Source organism: Saccopteryx leptura, chromosome 5 (assembly GCF_036850995.1).
Source record: "Saccopteryx leptura isolate mSacLep1 chromosome 5, mSacLep1_pri_phased_curated, whole genome shotgun sequence".
NCBI lineage: Eukaryota > Metazoa > Chordata > Mammalia > Chiroptera > Emballonuridae > Saccopteryx > Saccopteryx leptura.
Genome location: NC_089507.1, coordinates 83,971,298 through 83,993,688, shown reverse-complemented (window position 1 = coordinate 83,993,688; position 22,391 = coordinate 83,971,298). Strand labels below are relative to the sequence as shown.

The following is a 22,391-nucleotide window of genomic DNA, read 5'->3' as shown; positions in this document are numbered from 1 at the left end:
CAGCCCTGTGAGGCTTGTTCTGAAGCAAATTACGTTAGCTTTATTAAATTAGGGATTTAAAAAATGCTCAAGTGAAGGCTAGTTTCATTTCATTGAAAGGGGAATTTGGATAGTGGTGAACAGGTACTTGTTTCTGAAACTCATAACTCAACTTTCTTTTCTTCTCACCATTGTTTATCTTTGTTTTTTAACCAAAAGTAAGAAAGTATTTGCACAGTAACAAATTAAGAAGAAATGATGTTTTGTTTAATAGGTAACTGGATGGTTAGGTACAGGAGAGAATATAGAAAACATTTGATTCTTTTTCTAATATTAGAAATGAAAAATTTAAAAAACATCAATATAAAGTGTAATAAACTATTTTATGTTTTGGTAATAACCCGTTCAGTTACATATAAATATACCTTAGAAAATGAAGTGTATATTTATATTCTCTTATATTTTGCTTAATATCTCTTGAATAGCTGAATAGGTTTCTTTTTTCTTTAATTTCATAGTAATTTGCTTATGTATGTAAAATTTTCAAAACAGTTTTCTTTGCCTAATGGCATTTATTACATCTGGCAAATGTACTTTTATATATTTACATTATTATTTGTAAACACTGCTGTTGTAAATATCACAAATGTAAATATTACATTGGGCAAAATGACATTCCCTCAATACAAATTCAATTTGTTGAATATATACAACTCAAAACCTAATAAAAGAACTTGAGAGTTTTCTTAGCAAAGTGGTGCAGAGTTATACTCTTACAGCATAAGAATGAAAACACTTGATTATTGCTATTAGGGTGAAAAATTTGTGTTCTTCCAACATTTTTCTCTTGCACTTTAGCAAGGAATTATATTACTTTGAATGAAAATGAAAGAAAATTGTTATAGCTAGTTGTAGACTTGTGCCTAACTAGTGTGCCAATGATTTGAGATTTCTGTGCAGTCAGAGCTTATCCAGATGAGACTTTTTACAGCAGAATTTGAATTTCTTTGCATTTGATCAGTGGTTATTTAAGTGAGTTCTCCCAGGTGCTTTTGCTGGCGAATCACATCAATAAACTTACCCGAATCACTCCCCATCTCACGTTGACCTGATAAAGGGAGCTGTTACAGATTATTCTGCTATGGGAGGAGCCACAGTCTTGAGTTTTAAATTTTATTTATCTAATAGGTAGAAAAAGAACTTCCTCCATGCAGACATTTATCAATGCTGATGGCCAGAGCGTACCTTTTGGCATAGCAGTCATCTCTGAATGAAGGCCTATAATGGTTCTTGATCTTGTTTTTGGTAAATCACAATTCAGGGAGCTACTATATTATTTTTGGTTTTGCTCTTATTTTAACAAGTCTCAGAGTAATAATCTTAAGCACTTAATGAGCACTTAGTACGTGTCAGTCATTGCTCTCAGTTTTTATATGACATGTATTATTGAATCCTCATGATAGCCTTATGCCATAGGTGCTGGTATCATTCATATTTTACTCAGGCATGGTGAGATTAATCATCCAAATATCGAGAACTATTAGGTAGCAGAAAAGGGATCTGAGTTCAGATGGTGGGGGTCCAGAGCACTGGGACAACCGCAACTGCATTACCTAAACTTTTTAGTACAAGTCCGTAAAATAAGGAGGAGCAACTCTTTTATTTTGAGAGCATACGTCCATTGTAATTAGTTTGAGTGAACACTGAAATGATTGACAGTGTTTGTTTGACTGGCATGTTAAAAGGTTGATATGACCACTGGGTCACCGATCTAGAACTCCAAGCAGTGGGTTTGAAAGTGGAAGCAGGCTGGCCTTTGGAGGTGGTATTTTGACTGTCAAATGCCAAAGGTTTTCTTTTCTTTGATTGGATTTCTTTGGTTTCCTTTCTCCTTGATTAGCATTTTGAAAAAAAAATAGCAGCTGCCTTTGACAACCTTTAATTTGTAGGCATCTTCAGATTGTCCTGAGCTTTAGTGGAGAGAAAGCATCAGGTTTGGAGTCCAGGTTCAGTATTATGTCTTGTCCCCACACCAGCTGTGGCTGTCTTTAACATGTAATAGAAACTCATTTTCTCATTCTCTTGATCTGTAAAATGATGAACATTGTGATACCTGTTACATAGCATTATTATGAAGATTGAATTAGATCATAATATGAAAATGTTTAAAAGTGTAAAGCATGTACACATATCATTGTAATGTTAAATACTTTTTAAAGTTGAAAAGTTTATATTCATAAAATAGTTATTAGTTCCAAATGACATTTCCCCCTGTCTAGTAGAGTAGTCAAATTAACTCACCTAGAGAGATTTTGAATTTAGGTAATTTATTAGGATTTTTTTTTTTTTTTTTGCATTTTTCTGAAGCTGGAAACAGGGAGAGACAGTCAGACAGACTCCCGCATGCGCCCGACCGGGATCCACCCGGCACGACCACCATGGGGCTATGCTCTGTCCACCAGGGGGCGATGCTCTGCCCATCCTGGCCGTCGCCATGTTGCGACCAGAGCCACTCTAGCGCCTGGGGCAGAGGCCAAGGAGCCATCCCCAGTGCCCGGGCTATCTTTGCTCCAATGGAGCCTTGGCTACGGGAGGGGAAGAGAGAGACAGAGAGGAAGGAGAGGGGGAGGGGTGGAGAAGCAAATGGGCGCTTCTCCTGTGTGCCCTGGCCGGGAATCGAACCCGGGTCCTCCGCACGCTAGGGCCGACGCTCTACCGCTGAGCCAACCGGCCAGGGCAATTTATTAGGAATTTATGTATCCATTATTGATTTGAGGACACCTAATACCATTTAATATCTTCAAATCATATTTAACTTAACCAATATTAGATGGCTCTAGTCGTAAGCCATTAAATAAACACTCTGTGTCTTATAGACTAAAAGATGTTAATGTGTACTGCATGGTGGTGTACTGTTCAGTATGGTGCATGTATGAGGAAATTGATATAGGAGTAAATAGCAAGTTTTCCACATTTTTGTTTGTTTGTTTAGAAATTTATAGCTAAATATACTATGTCCTTAGTTAAAACTAACGTGTTTATGATTTTGATTTAAATATTTGGCTAATTTTACTGATATCTTCTATTGTTAAATATTCATGTTTGTTTGAACTGACTCACTTTGTCAAAATAGTGAATTGATTATTTGTTTATAGTAGGCTTTTACAAAACATAATGTCTCAAAAAAACGGAAATTTTGGGGGGAAAGTTGGGAAATGAGGCATAATTCAGATTTTCCTCCTAGTTAGTCGTAAGGGTCATAAGATATAATATAGTATATTCAAATCTCTAAGAACATTTGTCTTGGATAGGCCAGTGTGACCATGTTTAAAATAAAGATTGGGGAGCTTTTTTATCCCCCCCCCCCAGTGTATTTTTGTAAAATGTCTATTAGCCCAGAACCAAAAATACTGCTATAAACAAAATTTAATATTTTTGGAATGCCTAGTGGGTCTCTGGGCTTCCTTGTGAATTGTTCCTCTAAACCTGCTAAAGTCCCAGGATACTCACAGTAAGAATTTTATGTCTACCCATAATGATGAATACAATTCTAGATTAGACAGCCATCTTGGGGCCATATTTAATGCTGACTGACAAGATTAAGTCTTTTCCTGTTAGGCTGCATATATGGTACAAACATTCTTGTAATACTCGGGATTTTTTTTTTTTTTTTTTTTTTTTTTAGGTTTAAATGTGCCAGGTATAAATGAGAGTTTTTGGGTAATACAACAAAATGCCGGCCTATGGAAAAACAACAAAAATCCTGTGAGAACTCAATGAAGCACAATAATAGTAATAATAAAAAATACATGTACTTAACAGATTTGAGTACATACTTTATACCAAGTATTGATTGCCCTAAGAACTTTTGCAAGTGTGGTCTCATTTAATTCTTTCAACAGTCTCTTGAGAGTTAACTATCTCCCTTGTACAGGTGAGGAAACTGTGGTTTCTCAAGTTCTTAAGGATATATGTAACCATTGAAGTCAGAATGTGAAGACAGGTGATTAGGAACTTCAGACTCTGTTCCATATTGCTTAGAATTGGCAATGGCGAGAAGACTTACCAGGCTTTTTAAGGAGTAAAGATTGGGAAGGCACACTTGAAACAAAATCACAGGCTGATCTCAGAGGTGGCCAGCCGTCACTGATGGAAAACTTTTGGGCTTTGGCTAGACCTCAGTACTCAGTGCTCATCTGTGGAAATACTTCGGAAGCTCCTCTTACCTTTGGACTGACCCTTCAGAAACCAAATTACAATGAAGACCTTGTGCCTTTTACAAGCTGAATAGTGAACTGGTTGTTCCTTGTAATATTTTGGTCTCTTTCAAACTGGGAGCAATTAAGAAGACAGAAAACCCGAATAAGATGTTCAAGGAGCAAACCGTATTTGGGATAATATTACTGCATTTAGAGAGTTATGTGATGAGATGTGAATTGTGTATCAGTGAATTTTTGGACAAATGTTTCTGAATGCTAGCTTTGTTTATGAGGGTAGGGAATAGTAAACTCAGAAGGCAAGGGCATTGCTCAGGGATCCAGAGAACTGATTCTGTGCCTCAGGCTTTGCCTTTAATTATCTTTGAGGGACTGGATTAGTCTAGCAATTTTCAGCCCTTTTCATCTCATGGCACACATAAACTAATTTATAAAATTTTGCCTATCTGACATATATATATATATATTTTTTTTTTTTTTGATTCGTTCACACCAGATGGCTATTATTGTGATTATTGTGTTGGCTGTTATTATTATTTTTATTTGACAGTCTAAGGGGAAAGAGCTTAGTGCTCCTGACCTAATAGTCAGATACTGCATGTTCTAAAAATTCTTGCAGCACACTGATTGGAATTCACTGGATTAGTCCCCTCTTATCTAAAAAAGCACTGTAGCAAGGAGTGAAAGCACAATGCTAGAGCCTAGGGGCCAGGTGTGAGCCCTGGTGTTCCCCTACTTAATCTCTATGTGAACTTGGCAAAGTGTTTCATTTCTTCGTGCCACAGTTCTTGCACATAGAGTATGGAATAAGTAGTATCCACATCACAGGATTTTATGAAGAGTTAATGAGATAACACATATAATGTTGGAATAGTATCTAGGATATAGAAAGTACTGTACCAGTGATTATTTTAATTTTTTAATTGTTATTATCACGACCAAGTTCCTGAGCCTCAGTTTCTTGAACTAGAAAATTAGGAGGTTAAATTACATATTTAATTACATAATTTCAGATTTGTACACATTTATTGATTTTTTTCATAGACCTCCTGTAATGACGTGTGTGGTACCTTATGATAACAAAAGTGTGAAAATTAATACAGGCAATAAGTGCTTTGTGTTTTAAAAGCAAAGAGAAACACAAAGTAAAAAAGAAATTTGTGTTTGGGCAAGCAGTGGACTTTTCATTAAGCAGTTGGTACCCAGGATGTGGAGTTTAGATGGAAAGCAGACTTTGAGTCTTTTCAGAAGTTTGAATAGGGATGGTTAGGAGGTTGCATGCTTAAGGAGGTAAGCAAGGCACTTCCTAATCATAGTGAATACTTAAGAAGTATTTACTTTGCCAGTACTGTTCCAAGCACTTCACAAATATTAGTTTATTTAATCCTCTCTCTGCAGGTCCAGAGACTGTAGCACAGAGAAGTTAAATCACTTTCCCAAGATCCTACCCTTGGTGAAGCTGGGACGTAAACCCAGGCAGCCTGGTTCTGAGTTTTTGCTTTTAGCCCCTTTGCCTTCCTATCTCTGAAAAGCTTGAAGAATGGTATGACATTATTTGGAATACTTAGAATATTGAGTAATTGGGCATGGCCAGACCACTGGGTTTTGAGATACATTGGATTAAGGGGGAGATACCTGGGTTTTGAAGAAATACTCTGACCATATCTTAATAATCTAGGTAAGAGTGTAGTTGAGGACTAGACTAGAATAATGGTTACCATAGTAATGGTGAGGAAGCCTTTAAGGTGGGGGAGATCTTAATCTCTTTGGGTCAAGAACCCTTTGAGAATCTATTAAGCTGTGGACTTTCTCCAAGAAATTTGTGCGGACATACAACAGTGCCATAGGATTTCAACAGTTTCACAAACCCTTTAATTTATTTGATGCTTTACACAGCTTGGTTTCCCTCCCTTATAATAGTTGTATATTTTCTTAAAAGTCTTCGGTTTTGCTTTATTTTTGTTTGTTTTGTTTTCTTTGTTTATTTGTTTAATCTTTCTGTTACTTTAGATGCCTGGCCTTTGATTACTAACTTTTACATAATATAATTTTGGCAAATTCTTGATGCCTTAATCAACTTTGTGTCATTACTGTATGAATGTATATAAATAATTGATTGCCCAGTAATTTTTTGTGATTTTCTTCCTTTGTTGCTTGAGTATAAAAGTGGTGATAAACCTTGTGACCAGTAGGTAGACTCGACAGTGATCTACATTGTTCTGTGTTTATTCATGAACATTTCGTTACTTGAATAGCTGTATCGAGGATGGGAAAATTATTTGGAGTAAAAAAGAAAAGATCAGTCCTATTTTCAAAATGCAACTGAAATGACATTTTGTGGAGAACCAGATTTAAGATTTTGTTTTTGCGTCTAGCACAGACTCACCCTCCCTCCCTCCTTCCCTCCCTTTCTTTCTCTCTTGTTCATGGAAACCCGTATAGTAATTAGATTCCAGTTGGTGTGAGAGTAATGATTGGGCCCCCTTTGGCTTTTGAGGAGCAGGCATTGCCAATACCTATGGGAAATTACTCTAGTAAAATTCACATGCTATTTAGGATTGTGCTTTAAAAAAAAATAGAGTCTAATGTGACAATTTGGTGAGCTGAATTCAAATTTATCTTCCTCAAGTGATAAACCGATTGTTTTCTTTCTTCTTTCTCTTTAATTTTTCCTATACTTTTACTGCACTTTGGACTGTTGAAGACTTTATTACAAAAGTATAAATTATTTCTTTGTACAAATATAGATATTCTCAAAAATCATGGTGTTTGTGACCAGTTTGTTTTGAAGAACATTATCCAAAAAAGATCTTAAGAGGTTTCTGGTTTTTTTGGACTTTAGGCTTTTAAAGGAAAATTGCTTTTAGTTTGCGTTTATGTAATGAGTAGAGTCCTTGACATTTTTCTTTCTCTGATCCTACTCTAAAGATTCCAAAAAATACATTTGATATATAGAATATTAAATCAAATACTATGTTGAGTTTCATTATGAATGACTGAATGTACTCTTTTGGAAATTAGGACCTTTTCATGATTTGAATTTTATTTCAAAAGAAATTGCTGATATATATATGTATATGTATATGTAGTTATGTGTGTATATATATGGCTTTACTTATGTGTTGTGATTAGGGAAGGAGACTTTCATTGAAAATGAAATTATATAAATGGACATATCTCTTTTAAACGTTAAATAATTTAAACTTCTGTTTAATGAAAGAATATCAAAATTGTATTACACCTTTTTCTCTTTGTAGCAGTGTATTATCTGATATTTTAGAATAAGATATAGTTATTAAAAAGGAATGTACAGCATCATAAACGACATAGTTATGCCCTGATATCCCCTAGAATTGTCAGGAAATAACGCTCAATTATGCTAGGCCCCACCATACTTTTTCTCTTTAGTGTATCAAGAATGACCCCATTTCTTTTCTGTGGAATACGGGTTATAGACTTTGTGGTGACTGTCCTTATCCCTGCTCAATATTTTGATTACCTTTGGGTGAGTGATTGCGCTGTGGTTGATGAGGACGATGGAGACGAGAACTCCAAATAAGTGGAGCATTATCAAGGGACTTAAAAAGACACACAAGTTCATTGTTGGAGTAAAGTGCACTAACATACCATTTGATTTGTGTGCATGTACATACTTTTCACCTGACATTTTCTATATCTTACATTTGTATTAACCTGTAGTCTACATTTAGTCATGACTATCTTTTGAGTAGGAATTTATGGCAAGGACTGATTTTAAGTGTTGTAGTAATAAAGAAATGCTGTATTTCTAGTCAGCCAGTTGTGAACTGTGCGCTTGTAACTTTAAGAAAAGCACTCACAGCACTGCCTACATGATTCACCATCATGCCTAAGTGAGTGTCTTTAACTTGGATAGTGACAAGCTTATGGAACTGAAGCTTTTTGAATGTTTTAGGGAACCATAACCCAAAGTCATGTATCATGGGAATTATGTTGTTCTGTTTGTCATTCTATGTGTTGCTTAGCATGAGTTAGATAACTTAATTTTTAGCTATTCTTGTCAGCTGCATCTCACAATAAAATTTTCACTTGTGTCTGCTAGTAAGATTTGGAGACACTGAGCGGTAGTGCTGCTTCATTAAGCAGGTACTACAAGGAGGGGAGAGGCGGCCTTCCTCCTCCTGAATTACTTCCGACGCCGAAGGGTGCTGAGGAAGTACTAGTCTAATAAAACGTCTTTTTTACTGAAGCATACTTCAATAAATACATCTTAATAGCATTCTTATAAACTAGAGAAATGTTCTTTTATAAAGGAAATATTTGAACTTTTAAAGGAAATATTCTGAAATTCTGTGGAATACCACTTGATGAGCTAAAAGCATCAACCCATATTCTAACAATATAATATTATGTTTATTGTTGGATCAACTTCACATCACAAATACCAATTTTATTGATGATATGTATTCACAGATGGGGTTAAAACATTTAATCCTTCAGGCTTTTGTAGTGGCCTTTTCCCCCTCCTCGCTTTGCAGGTTTCTGTTGCCCTCTCAGACCATGTCTGTGTTTCAGCATGGGGCTGGGCTCTCGCTCCCACTCCGTCTGCCATCCATGCTCTTTTCTGTAGTGAGCACTGTAAAAGAGACGGCTATTAAATGGTCATTTTCTGGGTTGTTTTGGCTATTGATTATCCTTTTTATAATTAGATACTTGTAAATCTGAACAAGGCCTATTTTAAAATTATTATTTTCTCTTCTTAAACTACTTCTAGTTCCTGAGAAATTTTACTCAAATTTTGAGGGAACAAGGAGAAAAAAATTGCTTATTTATTTTTTAACTTGTTCAAAAATACATTGGTTGAATATCTATGCCAGGGTATGGGCCTAAACTCACAGTAGAATCTGATTGTTAATTATTTTATTTAATTATTCTGATGTTTTTGGAATAGCGATGATTGGTTGGTTCATTTAAAGACTGAGATTTGGCGTTAGTACCTATAAATTTGCAATTGGCAGTATAACCCCAGCAATCTGTTATTTCCCTAGTTATCTGAGAATTACTTTTATGCACAAATGCATCCCATGTAAGAGCGGAAAAATCTCTCTTAAAGGTGGCTCTTTATTGAAGAAGGGAATGTGGTCTGTTGCAACATTATTATGAAATTAGCTGTTTTCCACTTGATAGATTAAGATATTCACTTTTGATATAAAATCAAAATTGTACATTTTAAAGATAAATAAAACAAATGAAGATGAAGCTTGAATTGTAGGCAGCATTCACTGAAGTATACTAATTGTTAAATAGATGTGTGAAGATTATGATATGGAGAGTACACGTTGAGGGTGGTGACCCCTGGGACCTCCTGCATAAATCCGTATTATTCCTATGAGTGGATTCTTCTTGACATGGAGGTCCAGAGAGAGTGGACGAGAGCAGGTCTGGATCTCAGAGTGGAGCAGGCAGGAGAAGCATGACTGAAACAAGGAGAGGCCTAGCTGGCCTGATGTTTCACTGTGAGGGCCTGGGTTACAGGGAGCACTGATCCCGGGCAGGAGCAATAAAATGCAAACCTGGGAATTTAACTCCCGCCTGGGCTCTTGGGACAGTCACTCTGAGATGAAGTATTTTGATCTCTGCTTTACTGTGGCACACAAATATCAGGATATATGCCAAATTTATTCTTATTTATTTATTTATTAATTTTTACAGAGACAGAGAGAGGGATGGACAGGGACAGACAGAGAGGAACGGAGAGAGATGAGAAGTATCAATCATTAGTTTTTTCGTTGCGCGTTGCAACACCTTAGTTGTTCATTGATTGCTTTCTCATATGTGCCTTGACCGCGGACCTTCAGCAGACCCAGTAACCCCTTGTTTAAGCCAGCAACCTTGGGTCCAAGCTGGTGAGCTTCCGCTCAAACCAGATGAGCCTGCGCTCAAGCTGGCGACCTCGGGGTCTCGAACCTGGGTCCTCAGCATCCCAGTCCAATGCTCTATCCACTGCGCCACCGCCTGGTCAGGCAAATTTATTATTTTTTAAATAGTGTTTACATGCAAATGTGATAACATAGTAACATCTTTAAATTGCCAGTTAGGATTTACATTATTCCATATCATTTGGGATACAGATTTATCATTTCATCAAAACCTTTTGAGGAAGAAAACATTTATTAATTGTTTTAAAAAGTTATTCTCATGCTTGTAGGTGTTTTAATCACAGTGGAAGGGGCTGGTGGGTGGGCCTATGGGCATCTAGAGCTGAATGATGAGCTAGAAAGGAAAGAGTTGTCTGTGAGCACAGATTGATTTTTTTTTCATATCAACTAAGTATTTAAGGATTGAAAATTTGGAAGGCACGTATATATTACAGGCTTGTCTATTTTAAATTCAGAGATTTCTAAATTTATATTTATTAAATAATTTCTAAGCAAATAGTTCCTCCAATATAGTAAAGTCCTTACTTTTAAATATCGTATCTTAGGCCATTGAGTTGAGGATTTCTGAATGGTAAAGTGTATCTTTGGTTAAATAAAGTTTTAACATACCTGGATATTCATTTCTAAGGGATAATTATCATGTTCAAAGGGACCTGCTCACTTTGGAAATAACTTCAACTTGTCTTAAAGTTTCTTGTTTGCTTCTTGATTTTAATTGGCTCCTGTGACATTTTTCCAGAAAAAAGAAAATGTTCAAGGTAAATAACATTTATAAATAAATAGGAGTAGGTATAGAACAAATAAAGAAAAAGCCCTCTGCTTAAATTTATCTCAGTGAGTAGGATTTTATGAATTACTGTAAGTTTGCTATTCTAGAGATTACTACTATAAATACCATTTGCTGAGAATATTGCTGTAATCACTTCATGTAGTATTGAGATCAGTATAGTTAAGGTACCTACCGGTGTAACTGAATATGGCTGACTATACATTTTTTAATAAAATCAAACAAACACTGTAGCATAAACCCTTATAAAACAACACATGTTTAATTATATTTTTAAATAACATACTTAAATTAAAAAAATTAATATTTAAATAAAATTCTTAGTGTGATCAAAACATTCAATATCATATATCAAAATCAATAAATATTTATCATATATATGTATAAAGTAATTTAATTGGCATGGCCCCTATGTTAACCACTGGACTTATGCATATAATTTTATATTTTATCAACAAAAAATAAGATTTTATATAAGCTTTGTAGTAATGCTAAAATATTCTCAAACTCTTAAAATGTCTCTCAAATAATCTTTCATGATGAATTTTTAATACATAATTTGTTATATAAGCCATTCGCAATTTTTCTAGTAATTAAATGCACTAACCAAAAAGGAGTTTTGTGATAGAACTACCCAAGACTACATGTGGAGAGGATTGTGGACTTCCACCTTTTCCTGTGTCTTTGAGTTTTTAGACTCAAGGTATAATAGCCAGAGAATGAGAAAAGCGTTATATGCAGAGGGTAAGGAGGAGCTTAGAACAACAAGCATATTTAAATGAACATTACTTTGGAATGTAGATAAATGAATCTCTGTACTTTTAAGGTACTCATTTTTATTAATTATTTTTTAGTAAAATTCCCTTGTGGTTAGAACAATAATTTTAAAAATAAGTTAGTGTCTGATTTATTAAAGAATTGCTTGTAGCACATTTCAGATTTAGGTGAAAAAGTACTGTGTATAATATACATTCTGTAAGCCAGAAGAAAAAAAGATCACTTATTTTAATAAATTTTTGAGTACCATAATGCCCTTTTATTAACACCTTTGAAATGTTGCATAAAATACCATTGTGCTATATTTGCATGTAAACTTCAGGACAACCAAATGAGGTATTTTTGTTAGTGAAATGATCAGTACACATACTCTGTCTAATAACTGAACACATTTTAAGACTCAGGATTTGCATGGTAGTATTCAGAGGGTGTTGTTCTCAGAGGGATTTGGTAAAGAGGTCTCTGCTAAGAATGGATGAAGTCATGATAACAGTAGGAGGAAAAATAATCCACCATTTAATTAATAAATTGGAGTTTTATTTATAGACTGGATGCGAAGAAATTTTTTAACTTAAGTGGGACCGGATGTTGTTTTCAAGATTAATATTCAGCCACACTTGAGATGGGCAAGCATAGTTTAACTTGACAGGAATTAATATCTAACATGAAAAAGACTCTCAGACAAACAAGTGACAAATATCTACAGGCATAGCATAAGTAGGTCACTAGTAAATACATTTCTACAGTTTTTCTTAGAGGCTAGCTGAGGTTAGTTTTAAGCTCTCCTACACAGCAGGATTTGTATATCTTTGCATATAGATGTTACGTGGATGAATAAGCATGTATCCCCATACTGACAGAATTTTTTTAAACCCAAAGGAATATAAGGCAAACCCATTTGCTCAATATTTAAACCCAAATAAAACTTAGTGAAAAGTCACCAGTGCTTCCTTTCACAGATCTCTTCGCTCCTTACTCAGAAGTAGCATCAGATTTCACAGATTTTAATGACTGATGATGGAGCCACTTTTATACATTTCAGCTTTAGTATTGTATCTTATAGTTAGAATATTTTATTTTTAATTACCTTAAAAACAGAACCTCATCTTCTGGAATCATCCAAAAAAATTGATGTTTATTATATATTTTAGACAAAAGAAATGTGCAGCTGCATCTAGGGTTTCTAGGAGCCCAATCATAACCTTAAGGTACATAAAGATACTTTTTTCCTTCCTGTTTACATTGCCTCTCATTTTTATTAAATTTTGTTCTTTGGTTTTGCAGTTTAACACTTTTCCAGCTATCTCAAGCAAAATGAATAATCACAAAGTCTGTTCAGAGTCTGCTCTGCTTGCGTTTGTTCTGTCTTCTCTGTTGCTCGCTTCTCCCCAGTTCTTGCTGCCTGCAGGGAATGCACTGCTCTGCTTTGTAGGTGCTTGGCAACTGATTGATTGATTGATATGATCTTATTTTAATTGTATTTTGTGATATGCAGAAATGTTCAGGAGAGAGTAGATGGAATCTTAATCTCTGGATCTCAGTCCATAATGTGTTTTAAGTTGCGTCTGACATGTGACATTCTTAGGTTGTTCTCTTAAAACGTGTGCCAACATAGGTATCTTAGACAGCCTTGTGCAGAGAGTAGCCACATAAAATATGGAACAAGAGCTGTTCCTGCACACGTTCAGATCACATGGAGGGATGAAATAAACGTGTATGGGCTTGCAAAGACATTACGTCGGCTGTGGTTGATGGACACTGGAGCATGTTTGAGGGGAGAATTAAACCACATGGTGTTTCGTATGCCTTTACTTACTGTATGGGTCAGTGAATCTCAACGTGGACTTCCCAGTAGAATATCCTGGTGTTTTTAAAAACACGCCACTGCCCTGGCCCTACCCTAGACAAGTCAAGTCAGAATCTCCAGAGGATGGACCTCGGCATCATTCATTTTTAAAAGCAATTCCAGGCCCTGGCCTGTTGGCTCAGCGGTAGAGCGTCGGCCTGGCGTGCGGGGGACCCGGGTTCGATTCCCGGCCAGGGCACATAGGAGAAGCGCCCATTTGCTTCTCCACACCCCCCCCCCCCTCCTTCCTCTCTGTCTCTCTCTTCCCCTCCCGCAGCCAAGGCTCCATTGGAGCAAAGATGGCCCGGGCGCTGGGGATGGCTCCTTGGCCTCTGCCCCAGGCGCTAGAGTGGCTCTGGTTGCGGCAGAGCGACGCCCCGGAGGGGCAGAGCATCGCCCCCTGGTGGGCAGAGCGTGGCCCCTGGTGGGCGTGCCAGGTGGATCCTGGTTGGGCGCATGCGGGAGTCTGTCTGACTGTCTCTCCCCGTTTCCAGCTTCAGAAAAATACAAAAAACAACAACAACAACAAAAAAAACCCCAAAAAGCAATTCCAGTGTGCTGCCAGTTTTGAGATAAGTTTGGAGTTTTATAGGAACCAAAGCTGGAGGAGAAGAAAGATTAAAAAATAAAATCTCCATGCATCCTGTTCTGCTTTACTTGTTGAGAAGAATGCACCACTGTCTAACAATAATATATACAAGCCATTTATGCAATTTTAAAAGTTCTAGAGGCTCTATTAAAAAGGAAAAAAGGAATAGTCAGAATTAGTTGTAGAAATAAATTTTATTTAGTCCAGTATATTCCAAATCTTATCATTTCTACATGTAATCAATATAAAAATATTTAACAAAATATTTTTTACATTCTTTTCTCGTATGAAATCTTTTTTAAACAGCAAAGAGTGGAGGAAGGTATGCGGGGATAAACTGTGTGAAGTGTTCCAAATATAGTGATATTGTAGACTTGAAGTGCATCTCAGTCGGGACTGGCCCCTGTTCAGGTGCTCGGCAGCCATGCGTGTCTAGTCAATTCCGTGTTGGACAGACGGATCTAGGGTGAAGTACTGGGATAAAGCCAGGAGACCTCAAATTTAGTGTTGGTTTTCCACTGGATAATTCTTTGATATTGAATAGTTCACTTATCCTCTTTATGGACTTCAACTTCCTCTTTAATATGAGGAGGTCAGGAATCAGTCTAAGTTTGGAGTTTTCTAATTTTGTTGCAAAGAGCCCCAAGATTTTTGTGACTCATTCTAGAGGAGACGAAAGGCAAGCAAGCTTCTTTTGGTTCTTTCTTTCCTTTGGATATATTTGAGCTTTCAGATGTCATTTTGTTTGAGGAAAACAAAAGCAAAAACATTTGTTTTAAAGCAAAACAAAAGTTTGAAAAAATAGTCACTGGGCTAAATGTTTTCTTAAATATGTGAGTCTCTCCTGTCAGCACTTCGGACGTTCACTGCAGGGACAGGTCAGGCAGCAGGTAACTGCTTTTCCTTCCAGCTAAGGCATCACCATGACAGTGATTCTTGGATGTTTCCTATCATATAATAGAAATCCCCTCAGTATTGGCTAAAGTGGCTCAGATTTGAGGAACGGAAATCTCAGATACCCGAAGTGAGAGCAGGTCACTGATGGCTACTCAGGTTCACAATGGCTAAGACCCAGCTCAAATCGTAGGAGGAGACCCTCTACTGTCTCAGGGCATGGTTCCATAGTCATCCAGTACTAAGGGCTAGGAATACTCTGGCTACAAGGTTCTCTGATTCGGAATGTGCTTTTCTACTGGTGAATGAATAATTGACAACTTTAATAATTATTATATTGAGGCCAGTATTGGATAATTTTGGTTCTCAGACTAGTAAGCCTGATTTTCACAGTCAGTGACATGGGAACACTATCCTAGTTCAGTATACTGTTTGCCTTTTAAAGCTTTGTGATGGTTTGCGTGAGGAGTCAGCCAAGGACTTCTAGTCCCAGTTTTAGCTACTTTGCCTCTGGTATTTGAGGTGAAAAAATGATACTAAGCAGGAATCATGAAGTGGAGAAAGATGAACGGGTTTCTAGTTTTAGAATGCTGCTAAGAAGTCTATTATAACACCGTTCTGTACTTAATAGGTAATAATAAGAAAATCATCTTGGAAAGCACCAATAGTTATTTCTGAATTTTCACTAGCATGCACAAACTTGATCATCCTAGCCCCAGCCTGCTCCTGTATCAATGAAAGCACTGCTAATACTCAAAGCAAAGGATGGAAGAGGACATTCAGTTTTATTGTATCAAGCATAGCCACTTTTACAACAAGTTAATAAAAGAAATGTTTACTAAGCATATTGGATTCTGTGGTCTGAGTAGTTTTTGCTCAATATTTGGCACAGGTCAGCATGTAGGACTCCAGGTGAACAGGGAAAGCAAATAAATGTGACCTTTGTAAGGTTAGTATTTTCTTTATGAAGCCAAAGGCCGCACAAATACACAAATATTAGTCCACTCTTATTTTTGTGCCAGAAAACTTCTCTCTGGTTGACAGCTATGCTGTGTTCCATCTTTGGGATCCTTGCTGCCCATCTTGGTTTCCTGCAGGCCTTTCCATCCGGTTAACTAGTGAAGGGCCCTGTCTCACCAGTGTCCCTATCATCCAATTGGAAACAGAGCTGCTGGTTGGCCTTTTTTCTTCTTGCTCCTATTTACTTGAAACCAGCTCCAGTATCTGAGAGCAGGTGGCTTTGCCGTAGGCAGTTACTTTAGGATAAGTAATTACTGGAAGGTGAGAGAGCTGCTGAGAACGGTGGAACATCTGTTATTGCAGTGACCTTAGCCTTGGAGAGAGTCTAGGGACTTGGAGAAAGTCTAATTCATGAAGGTGACGCCTCTCTGGGACTCTCTCCTCTGGCCTCTCACCTTCTTAAATGCTTGGGCTATTTCAGGTTTAATCCTTTGATCTGTCTTAGTTTAATAAGGCCAGTGAGCACATGGCAGAGACCCACTACTTTTATCTGCCTGACAGTAAATCAGCCTCCAACCCTTCGATGCTCATACATTTCTTGCCTGACAGTTTTGCAGAGTCACTTAAACCTTTAGTTGTCCAACTCATATCTTGGGAATATTTTTTCCCCTCAGGGGAAATAAATCAGCTCTTGTCTGTACCCTTCGTGTCCTTTTGAAATTTTGCCCTTTCTACACCCCCCATCCTATCTCTGGGGAATTTTGAAAAGTTGCCAGGTAAGATCTTTTCTGATTTCAAGCCATACATGAAAACCTAAATAAAAAACAGTGGCCATTGAAATGTTTTCATGTTTTCTTAACAAACATGAGTTAGGCAAGAAAAAGGTGAGAGTCAAAGAAACAAAATAAACACCTCCAAATATCTCAATGGCTTGTCTAACTGCCGGATTTCCTCTTTTTTCTTCTCTTCATCTAATTCTTATATTTTCTTATTCTTATTTCACACTATGCTTTGTCATCATCATACATTTTGTCTCTAATTTTATGTCATACTTTTGTATTATATATCTGTTCTACTATCAGTCATTAACATAATTTTTGAAAATAAAAATATCAGTATTCTTTACAATTTCAATTCTAAAATGTGATTTGCTCATTAGTTTTTATTTTACTTTTAATTTTTATTTAGACAGTTAAATTTAACAGAGTGACATTGGTCAACTAGAGTACATAGATTTTGGGCAAACATCTCCACATCATTTGGACAGTCGACTCTGTTGAATGCTCATTATTTTTTAAGCAGTGACTTAAGAACTTTCTGGGAAGCAGGGCCGTATGGTTGTTCACAGAGTTACACCAGCCTCCGAGTGCCAGGGGCTACACTCAGTGGGTCTACATATAAATCTCTAGGTGATTATCTTGGGCAAGGTACTTAGTATTTTTGAGCATCAGGTTTCTCTTCCACAGTAATATTATGGGAGCTGAATAAGTTTATATATAAACACATGTACATATGCCTTACTCATCTTACTGCTTTATTGTTCTGTCTGAATTTACTACCCAAATATTGCTTGGTATAAAATAAACACTCTATAACTATTAGCTACTACTGTTACTATTTACTTTAGTTATTATGTCAGTCCTCAGGTAGATCTAGCCCACACTTGACAGGTGAGGTGACGGAAGCGGCTGGAAGAACGTGAACTTGCCCAGTTCATGCAGCTGGTGACTGAGCAGAGCCAAGGCTTGCACCGGTTCGTTGGCCCACACAAGCCACATGCTGGGCCACTAAGTGTGCCACTGCCACTTTATTTGGCAGCAGTTAAATAGATATCTTTGTTGGGAAGATAAAACTTGTATTTGTTAGTACAGGTTTATTTCCTGGGTTTTTTTCTCTCTCTTCACTAGTTATAACTTCTCTTGGATAACTAATATGTGCTATTGGATTGCACAACATTTCTTGACCTAGGTCTACCATAATTCTTGCTTCTTTGAAGACCAGGTTTGTTCCTTACTAGCAAGTGTTATTTTAAAGAAAGGAATCATAAGGAGATGTTCTTATGCATATGGTATAATGCATATAGCAGATGAAAATTTAGCATTCATGATGCCATCTCTGCCAAGGGACTTGGGGATGTCTTGGTTCATTGGGGGGGGTTTACTGAACATCCTTCGTCTGAATGAGTGAAGGGACATATTCACAGGTGTGAAGAATGACAGTAGCTATAGAGGAGCTTCATACTGTTAAGAAGGCCTGGTAGACATGGAAGAGAGAATAGCTGGTTTTAAATCTGAGCAGTAAGTGGTTTGTCATTGTAGCATATTCCTAACTACCTGTGTCTCTTTTCTGCGTTTTTGCCTTTTTGCTGGGCAAGTACAAATTCTTACTGCCACTTCCATTACCTCACCTGTAAAGTGGGGATTATATCTATTATATCTATCTAAGAACTGACATAATAACTAAAGTAAATAGTAATAGTAGTAGCTAACATTTATAGAGTGTTCATTTTATGCTAAGCAGTATTTGGGTAATAAAGTCAGACAGAACAGTAAAGCAGTAAAGTGAGTAAGGCATATGTACATTCGTTGCCTCAGACATGACTCTAGTTGAAGGGACAGATCTGGTCTCCAGAGCTCTTCCCATTTCTCGAATCCCAACAGAAGAGTCTGCTGTCTAGTGAAGAAGTGTCTTTGCCCATGTTGGTTATGCTTCAGTTGACAGGGAAGATTTTCTTTTGCTGAATTGATTATTGCCTAGCAGAAGTAAATATCCTTTTTTATTATTACCTCAATTAACATCTTTGAGATTCAGGAAATGAGAACTGCAAACTTCCTTTCAAGCAATCATATTAAATCTGGAATTAAAGGAAATCTTTAATTCTTGAGAGCACTTGATCACTTTAATGTGGGCACTTTTAAAATATTCTAAAAGGTCGTTAGTGATTAGGATAGATATTTGGTGTTTATTTTTGAATCTTTTGTTGTTGGATTTTGGTTAATGTAGGATTCTGACGTTTTCTCTTTCAGCTGTCCCATTTCCTCCAAGTCACCGGCTCACAGCAAAAGAAGTGTTTGATAACGATGGGAAGCCTCGTGTGGATATCTTAAAGGCACATCTCATGAAGGAGGGCAGGCTGGAAGAGAGTGTTGCATTGAGAATAATAACAGAGGGAGCTTCAATTCTTCGACAGGAAAAAAATTTGCTGGATATCGATGCACCAGTCACAGGTACGTCATGAGAATGGAGACTGCCCATTTGTAGTCATACTTTGTTGGTCTTTATTTATTTATTTACTTTATAGGTAAGAGGAGGGGAGATAGGGAGGCAGACTCTCACCTGAGGCCCGACTGGGACCCACCTGACAACCCCATGAGGGGTTGATGCTGGTGTACCAAGCTATTTCTAGCACCTGAGGGTGCTGCACTCAGACCAACTGAGCCATCCTCAGTGCTGAGGGCCTATGCTTGAACCAGTGGAGCCACTGGCTGCGGGAGGAGAAGAGAGAAAGAAGGGGGAGAAGGAGGTAGGGAGAAGCAGATGGTTACTTCTCCTGTGTGCCCTGACCGGGATCGAACCTGGGGCCAAGCCAACTCTCTAGCCACTGATCCACCGGCCAGGGCCCATACTTTGTTGGTTTTAACATCAAGTCAAAAATCCAGTGAGTCTTCAAATAGCTTAGTCATCTTACTATCAAATCTGTACATTAAGAACTAAAAATAAGTACACATATAGAAATATTTTTATTTTCATGTATTAAATACCTATCATTTTTTGATACTCTAAAAAAAGTGTTATACAACTTAGAGATGTTAAAAACATTCCAAAGTAATTAAGGAGTGGTATTATTTGTCACTAAAACTAACTGGCACAATAAACAGAAGATGCTCATCTAGAACAATTCAACAAATCATACTAAGGCTTCCACAGTGGTTAACTGAGGGAATTGAAGCAGTGGTTCTCAATGTATCAGCCCTAGACTAGCATCCTCACCATCATCATCTGGAAGTTTGTTAAAATGTAAATTCTTTTAATCTGCTCATTCACTGACTGTGATACAGATATACAATGGAATACTCTGGGGCCAAGAAAAAGAAGGAAATCTTACCTTTTGCAACAACATGGATGGACCTGGAAACTATTATGTTAAGTGAAATAAGCCAGGCAGAAAAAGAAAAATATCATATGACCTCACTCATTTGAGGAATCCAATGAACAATGTGAACTGAGGAACGGAATTGAGACAGAGGAGAGATCAAAGGGACCAGAGGAAAAGAGAACAGAGGGAAAGGGGATGATAGGATGGGATAAACCTGAAGGGAAGGGGGGAGGGCACTGTAGAGAGGGGACAAGGGAGATGTTGAGGGGAATACGGGGGGGGGGGGTGTATTTGGGGTGACCCTAGAATCTATGTAAACACAATTAATTAAAAAAAAGAAAAAATAATGTAAATTCTCAGGCCCCACCCTGGAACTGCTGAACCAGATTCTCCTGGGCGAGGCTGAGCAACCTGTTTTATCTAGTCTTCTGGGTGATTGTGATACACATTAAAGTTATTAGAGAACCACTGACGGTTAGGAAGAAGGCCAAATTTCTCTCCTTACTGTACCGTTTTGTGCCTAGAAAATGCATCTTTAATTTTTGAGTGTTTTTGTTCTGTTACCTCAAATGGACAGATACATATTTTGCATTAAGTGTAACTTCTGTTAGTTAAATCATGTCAGAAATATTTGTCTGTATATAGGAGGTCAAATATTAGTGCTACTACTAGATTTTGATCTACTCTTTGTTGAGTTGCAAGTTTTCATTTTTAGAGAAGCTATAAAACAATTATTTTCCTTAATTATCACCATTTTGGATAAGGGGAAAATATTTAGAGACAGAAAATTGTCCTTCTTTCTTCCAGATCTTCATTCCTTATATTATTGGCCTCCAAATGTATATTTGAATGTGACTGTTAAAAGAAAGATAAGTCCTCGTGAATATCAGACTGGACCTTACTTGGTCAAATGCCCCTAATGATTCTTACTCTAAAGATACTGACAGTATTTACATTTTATTTTTGGTTGGCACTGCTATTTTTCTTGTTTGTAATTCAGAAAAAGAATAAATGTGTTTTGGGCTAGGCATCAGGAGTAATCAACTTCAGTTGTGTTAACTTCGTGTTGGACCAGTAGTTATCACTGTGAACCCCTTTTCCATGTGTTAAAATCAAGTCATACATTATTATCCCCAAATCTGACACTGAAAGTATGCCGACAAGACAAATGTGAACATGCTTTAATTACTTTATTAGGTACTAAGATACTAATTTTTTAGTAACTAAATATTAATCTGGAATCTACCAACAAGATTTTTTTAAAACTGACTGTAAATTTCACTTATAAATTAATGGGTAACATATAAGCTTTAAATAATATCTTTATCAGTAAGCTTATTTATTTTTTGGTGACAATGAATGGCTTGATATTTTGAGTTTGTTTTTCTCTGTTTCACATGATAACATGTGATTTTTAAGGAAGAATTTATATTAAATTCACTAATGAGACCATTAGGTGTTAATGGAATGGTAGTTATAACTAAAAAGAATCATGTAAAACAGATATTTAGGACATTCTAGTTTCTGGGGTGCAGTCAGCTCTTCTGTTGGGTGAGGCTTTGTCGTGAAAGAACCCATGGGGCGACTCTGGAACAGTCAGATTCATGATGTTTTATCCCAGAACCTCTCTCTACTCCATAGACTCTTCACCCTCATATTTAGTAAAGATTACACCTGACTCTTTCTAGTGAGATCCCAGTGAACATTATGGCAAATTTTGAGAGACTTTGGAAATCAGGACTCAACTATGTGTAACCTTTGCTGGGGAGGAACATACACAGTTGTTTAGATAGTGACAGACGTAGCTGTGGAGGTAGGTGTGATGCTGGTGGCTGAGGCCAGGCAGGTTCACATCGGATTCGAGCAGATGGTGGAGGAACTGCAGAACTGGAAAATGTCAGGCCATACCTGTTTATTGGAGGCTTGCAAAGACAGGTGAGCAAATAAACAACAAAAGAGAAAGAGCTAATAAACAAAGGAAAGTGCTATTCACGGTAAGGAAAAGGGAGCAAGGAAAACCGCCCCTCACGGGGACAGGAGAGCGATCTGGGAGAATGCCCTCCCAGGGGAAGCGCCCATAGCCTTCTATAGGCCGTGCACACGTGCCTCTGCCATGTGCTCACACACCAATCAAGCAAAGCCCGAGCGAGCCTAACACAGCTGCCCCACAGGAGGTATCTGGCAATGTGTAGCGCTAAAGAAACAGAACTCAAGTTGGAAACACCTTTCTCCAGAGGAGTCTTTTATTTCACAATGACGGCAGGACCCCAAGGGGCCTCCACTGGAGTCTAATAGTGGTGGTCTCTTCCCCTCCTTGCTGGAGTACAG

At 37.3% G+C, this 22,391-nt stretch overlaps 1 protein-coding gene across 2 annotated transcripts in view; it reads left to right on the top strand.

Moving 5' to 3' along the window:
- PPP3CA (protein phosphatase 3 catalytic subunit alpha) overlaps window positions 1-22,391 on the top strand; it is a 328,201-nt gene that overhangs the window by 140,936 nt on the left and 164,874 nt on the right. For both annotated transcript variants that reach the window (XM_066384438.1, XM_066384437.1), the window contains exon 2: window positions 18,994-19,194. In XM_066384438.1, coding sequence (XP_066240535.1) covers window positions 18,994-19,194 — 201 coding nt within the window. The remainder of the gene's footprint in view (window positions 1-18,993; window positions 19,195-22,391) is intronic.